At 49.5% G+C, this 6,808-nt stretch overlaps 1 protein-coding gene across 1 annotated transcript; it reads right to left on the minus strand.

Moving 5' to 3' along the window:
• Window positions 1–5,334: 5,334 nt before the first annotated feature.
• Window positions 5,335–6,199, minus strand: LOC109736436 (alpha carbonic anhydrase 7-like). Its single transcript, XM_073502788.1, has 3 exons — window positions 5,978–6,199; window positions 5,667–5,894; window positions 5,335–5,526 (listed from the first exon to the last, which is right to left on the minus strand). Exons 1-3 carry the CDS (start codon window positions 6,197–6,199, stop codon window positions 5,434–5,436), a joined length of 543 nt encoding a protein of 180 aa, XP_073358889.1. The 3' UTR covers window positions 5,335–5,433.
• Between the last annotated feature and the right edge of the window lie 609 nt (window positions 6,200–6,808).

Consider the following 6,808-nt stretch of genomic DNA (forward strand, 5'->3'; position numbering starts at 1 on the left):
CTTGTATTCAATCTTTGTCTCAAAACCTCAGATTGGTACATGTGGGTTGCTAGTAGTGTTGATTACATCTTGTAGTTAATGCTACTTGGTTTATTTGGTGGAAGATTATATGTTCATCTCCTTAATGATATTCAATACCCCTCTGATCTTGAACATGAGCATGATTTGTCAGTAGTTACTTTTGTTCTTGGGGACATGAGAGAAGTATTGTTATAAGTAATCATGTGAATTTGGTATTCGTTCGATATTTTCATGATATGTATGTTGTTGCTTCCTTTAGTGGTGTCATGTGAAAGTCGACTACATGACACTTCACCATACTTGGGTCTAAGGGAAGGTATTGTGGAGTAGTAATTAGATGATGGGTTGCTAGATTGAAAGAAGCTTAAACCCTAGTTTATGTGCTATTCCGTAAGGGGATGATTTGGATCCATATGTTTCATGCTATGGTTAGATTTATCTTAATTCTTCTTCCATAGTTGTGGATGCTTGCGAGAGGGGGTAATATAAGTGGGAGGCTTGTTCAAGTAAGAACAACACCCAAGCACCGGTCCACCCACATATCAAATCAAAGTAGCGAACGCGAATCAAATAAACATGATGAAAGTGACTAGATAAAATTCCCATGTGTCCTCGAGAATGCTTTGCTTACTATAGGAGAACGTTTCGGCCTGTCCTTCGCTATAAAAAGGACTGGGCTACCTTGTTGCACCTTTGTTACTATTGCTACTTGTCACTTGTTACAAATTATCTTGCTACAAAACTATCTATCACTGCATGTTCAGTACTTGCTGGAAATACCTTGCTGTAAACCGCTTGTCATTTCCTTCTGCTCCTCGTTGGGTTCGACACTCTTACTTATCGAAAGGACTATGATTGATACCCTATACGTGTGGGTCATCACTGCCCATGAAAGTGCACTAGCCCCCGTGATTCCTCTCAAAGTATCCCACGTTTTGTATCTTTCCTAGACCTGAGCTTCTCCATAAACGAAAGTAATCCCGAAGGGGGAACTCCCCTCACTCTCTAATTACCTCTAATCAAACATGGTAAGCTTGGGCCCAAATCTTGAGGGCCAACTTCGCGTCATTGAGATTAACGCGCCACCCAAACCTATCCAAGCTGGCTCGCAGTATCGCTAAGTGTCGTGAATCTTTGATGAGGTCAATCAGTGTGTGACGAATGACAATGGTGAGGCCTATCCTGACCTGATTACCAAGGAGGTGCACCGATTCCAGCAAGTTGGATATGGTCAAATGGGAGCACGGAGCGGCATGTGTCCCAGCTAGGTCATGTCCAATCACCTACCCCAGTAAATGCAAGCAGACGACACATCATGCATGTGGGAGTGTCGGACCATCATGATCATATGCCTCGCTTCCTATGCCAAACGTGCACGCCATAGGATATTGTAACAGGATCCGGGACCATGTGTCATGATTTACGGGGTGTCGTTTTGACGTCTAAGAGGGACGACCTGTCGATTTCACCCCTTCCGGCCATCTTCTTCCTTGCTATCCCTCCAACATTGATCTCAGATGAAGCTTTAACGTGCATGTGCCTTTCCCTGCTTACAACCACTTAGCAACCACTCAGGTGACTGGCGTGCGATGACACAAGAATAAGCGCAGGCACACACACTCGGGGGCACTGCTTCTGGTTGAGGCAGAGCTGTTGGTCAAGGTGATGCCTCCACCAACGCCAGGGAGGAACAGTGGATTCCTTCCATCATAATAGAGGCCATGTTGGAGGGGCTTGCGGCCATGACTTCATTCCTCCAGGGGAGAACGTGTGCTGGCGGGCGCCAGTCCAGAAGGGCATGGTGTCGTGGGAGGCGGTTCTGGAGCCGCACACACACGAGCGGGTGTTGTTGATACCATTCATGTCGTGAGGGCTCTTTCTACCTCCAGACGATTTCCTCTGTGACTTTCTATTCTAATAGGGCATCAAACTTCATCATACATCTCCTAAGGGCATCTCCAAGGTGATACCTCCTTTTAGTGATCTGCAATGGAAAAAAAAGTATCCCGCAACTATTTCCCCAGAGGTGACCCTAGGTTATCGAACCCACAAGAGGAAGATTCCCTTGAAGCGATGGTCTATATCAAGCTTTCGCTAAAGGATCAATTCCATCTTTTGACCTGATTAATGAAGCAAACAATGATTCAAACACTACAATAAAAATGGTACGGGTATGTGGTCTTAGTGCTTACAACCATGTATTAGTGTTGGGACCTGATATGATTTTAATTTGTGCGCTGGAAGTCACCCATCGAGAAGTGCTTGTTACGAACCGAAGTAGGGGATGTGTCCAAATAACATACCAATAGGCATGAGTCCTGCATCAAAGAATCGGTTGTCCTACCGCAGGCCCTATCCATCATGCAGGGTTGCCTCAATAGTTAAGATAATAAATATCAAACAAGAGCTTTGGGCGTTTAATGACCACACCTCCTGAATCCCCAAGGATTGGATCCATGTTACCGTACTAAACCCTTCTCTCACTGGTGTTTATAATAACACTTCACGTTCTCCCTGCACTTAGCCTCACCGTTGCTCGATCTCCATGATCCTAGGTACCTACATGGATGAAGATTGCGGACAAGACAAGTGACATCTACGTAACACTTTTATTTCACACATACAGGATGTTAACTCAAAGCTCTTCCATTGATCCCTACAACAAATACAGAGGGTTTCAAGGCCTATGCCTTAACCCATACATTACTGAACTAGTCACACATGGAGATCAGATTGCAAGAAGAAATCATTGAAGAACACGTTTTGAAGATTGATTGATTGCAAATATGTCTTACAATGGATGCCTTGTGCGATGCACGATTACAGGTATGAACTAGATGGTGTTGGACTATGGTGGTAATGGCAGCTATGGAGATGGAAATGGTGGCGACTAGGGTTGATGAGAGGGGATGACAATGGTTCTGATCTGGCTTCGTTCGACGCTCTTCTTTTGACATTTCGATGGGGTACCCTTTATAAAAGTTGTTTTGGTAGACGAGCTGCCTCAGAATCCACGCCATACGGGTGCTCATACAGGCGCGGAACATCGTCTTTTGTGCTATTTCATTTGGCATGCCTCCTGGTGATTGCTTCTTTCTGTATTTCCATTCCCTTCCATGTTCACACGTGATTTCTTCCCGTTTTAGCCCATTTCCCGTGGAAACACATCAAAGAGAGGATTTGTGGAATCCTTTGCATTCATTAGTCATTAGTAGCACTATCAGAGCGAATATCTCTATTAAAATGAAATATCTCGGTTTAAACTAAGTGTGCATGAGTGTAAAAATATCACACATCAACTCCCCCAAGCTTAAGCTTGATTGTCCTCGAGAACGCCTTACTACTCAAACTCTGCCTTCACATAATGCACATATCTTTATTTGGCTACCCCCACACATTGCACATATTCAAGTGGGATATGTGATGTGTAGATCATGGTAGAGGTTATGACTCCAAAAGCCTCGAGAACACCTTACTACTCAAACTCTGCCTTCAGGTAGTTTAGTACCTTTTAATTCCCTTTGTTCATTGTTTAGTTAAATACTCCTTTTATTCGTTTTCCCAAGCAACCGATAGAACTAAACTATTTTCAATCTCCAGTTTGGGTGTGCACGGAATTGCATAATTGAAAACATAGTTGCAGGCTTAATAGTGCCTTCCTTTTTGCTACCTGTGGGGTCGACAAACCTTACTAACCGCAAAATTCCTACAAAGCCCTATGCACTTGAGGACATCAGGTGCCCGTCTCGCAAGGAATGACACCCTCTCCTCAGATGCAGACTCAAAAGAGGCCGCAGAGTGGCGCCGGCCTGAGCGTAGGCAACATCCCAGGGGCGGCGCACAAGATTGTCCGCCCGGACCCGTTGGCGGTTACCACTGCTGCTTCGCCCATGAAGATGAGTTGGAGGTACACCGGACCCAAACCCATCCTGATGGGTGCCAAGTAAGTGGCCTGGTCTTATCTTATGCTCATAATTGCAGAGTTTGGTAATATGTCTCCAACCTGGCTCCTTCCTTGTTGCTGACTACATTCCCTTCAGAGTCCGAAGAACCCTCAGGGAAGAAGCAACCAGTCAGGCCAACTGCAACTGGGCGAAACCTTCCGTGTCGTTGTCGGACGAGGCAAAAATAGCGAAGTTTGCCGTTGTGGAGGTGGCGCGGGAGGTATCAGAGCCGACCGTCGTGGAGGTATCAGAGCTGACAACTGATATGGGGCAACTACAAAGTGTGTGAAGCCGTATGCGGCCTCAATGTTAAGCACACAATTAGCTCCTAATTAGTCAGCCTCCATCTTGGAGTCGGCATTGTCCAATAAGGACACAAAGCCGATGGTGGTCGCCAATGAGCGGGAGCCGGCTGACCGAACGCCTCCTCTGACAGAAGATCCTGAGGCGGCTATTGTATCGGAGATGATGTCAGATTCTCCCTCTTCTACCACAGGTGACACACCATCTGCCTTGCCTACCTCTCAATCTCAAGCTCCTAGGTCCGTGAAGCTGGGCACTTGCCCGCTCTAGCCGAGAAGCAGGGTGAGGGAACTTGGCTGGTGCTACAACAAACGGTGTGGCGGTAAGCCAGGAGCTCATGGTGTTGCCTTCGACACAGCCGAGTGGTGAGGTCACCGTCGCCATGCAACGAGAGGTGCAAGCGTTCCTTGCTGACGTTTATGCCAACGCGAAGGCCTTGGAGCGATCTACGCTCAATAGAGCCTCAATAAAGGTTTGTTTTATTGTTTAATAATTTGAGTTTGTAAGCATTGGATCCTGGATTAGAATACCATGGGTCCTCGTCAACGTGCGCGACACGACCGTTGCGTTCTCATCTCCGTCTCTCTTCGGGCTGGTGCGTACTTTTTGCCGCTCATGCTGGTGACGTCCTTCTTCCGGGAGGTACTCATCACCGCCGCCACAACTCCTTCGACAGCCGGATCGCTACGAAATAGTGGCTCTGATGCGAAATGTTAGCATAAATTTTAGGCTCCAGGGTGAATTTTATGCTCCTAGGAAGATTTTACGTTCCTTCTAGGATTTTACGCTCACTCACCAGAGGATTTTAGGCTCCGTGCCTGGATCTTACACTCACTCACTAGAGGAGGAAGAAGAACACCAGGTGGTCCAGAAGACACGCGAACACTGGGCAGAGAGGAGAGGGATGCGTTCAACCTTGCGTCTTTTCGGGCTTTTCCTTTTATTCAGCCTAACAAACTTGCTGGTCATGATCCGGTTATCCCGTGCCATCACACGGACAGATCGTGGCCTGCATCTACGTGATTACAACAGAAAAAAAACATGTAAGTTATGTCCTATATATTCAGCCACAGCATGAACGTAGATTCAGTGCCTGCAAGATCAACTACGTTACAATGTTCAGTGCAACAGGGTTAACGCAACAGATTCAGTGCTTCCGGCCGTCTTAATTCCCGGCACCGGAACGAGGCCAGCTGTAGTACAGGGCGATGCCCCTGCCGTTGGCCTCCTGGAGCGGCCGAGCGTTCCTCCTGGCATGCTGCACGCACGTGCACCCACACGATTAGCCAAGTTAATTAGACACCAAAACTAAAGATGCCAGTAACAAAGTCACCACATATCCAACGAGAAAGATGGATGGAAGTGTGCATGCATTGATGCATATGCATGGTCACGTACGTCGTGGACGGCGTCTCTGAGCAGCTCCACCTGGTGACGCGACACATGCCGCACCTTGGTGGCCACCGCCCAGGCGATGCCCTCGGTGCATGGCGGCGTGGTGAAGGAGCCCGTGTACCTGTAGAACGTGTCGCTCCCCCTCACGGGCCTCCTCGGGTCCACCTCGTAGTCGATCTCCTCCTCGTGCCCCTGCCTCCTGTCCGTGATCCTCTCGATGAACGGCTCCAGCTACATGCATACATACATGTCACGTACTCCCCGATCAGACTGAATGCATCTGGTGGTGCCGATGAAACGAGAGGATAGGATACCATGTGCAGGATCTCGTCGCGGTGCTCCCCGATCTGGAAGAGCTGCGCGACCACGGCGTACTTGTTGCTCGCCTTGTCGCTCTGGTGGAGCATGTGCAGCTCCAGGTCGTACCGGCTCCCGTTTAGCGCGTGCTCGCTGGGGGAGTGCCAGTGCATCTGCCGGAGCCGGTACGAGACGCCGTCCAGCACCAGGGACCCCGCGTTGCCGTCGAACCTCACCATGATGTCGTGCCCGCGGTTCACCAGGGTGGCCGGCGAGGAGCGGTACGTGCGGGCGAGGCGGCCGTTGCGGGGGCCGGCGATCCGGCCGGCGCCGGGGACGCGGATCGGGGACTGCATCCGGCCCCAGTAGCAGGCTGCCCAGTCCGACCGGAGGAGGCCCCACCGGTCCGGGCTGTTGTCCCGGCCGCTCCGGTAGCTGAACTCCGCCTCGCTGTCTGAGTTTTACATGCATGCATCGACGACAAAACGAAGCGATCAGCGCGACCCAACACATCGACCAATCATTCCTGCTTACCTACTTACGTGCGCGTGCACTCGATCGATGGCCTACCAGTTTCTTGCGCCCGCGCATGGCGGACGGCGGAGAGAGGAAGGAGCAGCAAGAAGACGAAGACGACGGTGGGGAGGATGGGTGCGGCCGCCCTGGCGCTGCTCCCAGCCATGCACGCGCGCGCCGGTACGTACGTGTTGACGATCGAGTACTCCGTGATGTTGAGTTCGCTTGCAGGGCTATGGAGCGTGTCCAAGCTAAAAGGCGGCTGTAATGTATCGATCGTTACTGCGGTCGTTAAGTTAGTGTGTTATAATTTACTGGTTTTCGTCACGCGT

This window comes from Aegilops tauschii, chromosome 7, assembly GCF_002575655.3.
Source record: "Aegilops tauschii subsp. strangulata cultivar AL8/78 chromosome 7, Aet v6.0, whole genome shotgun sequence".
Lineage (NCBI taxonomy): Eukaryota > Viridiplantae > Streptophyta > Magnoliopsida > Poales > Poaceae > Aegilops > Aegilops tauschii.

Coding starts and splice junctions, on each gene's coding strand:
- LOC109736436 (XM_073502788.1), bottom strand. CDS start 6,199: ATGGTGAGGTTCGACGGCAACGCGGGGTCCCTGGTGCTGGACGGCGTC. Junction 5,895..5,977: donor GCGACGAGATCCTGCACATG/GTATCCTATCCT, acceptor GTATGCATGTAG/CTGGAGCCGTTCATCGAGAG. Junction 5,527..5,666: donor TCAGAGACGCCGTCCACGAC/GTACGTGACCAT, acceptor ACGTGCGTGCAG/CATGCCAGGAGGAACGCTCG.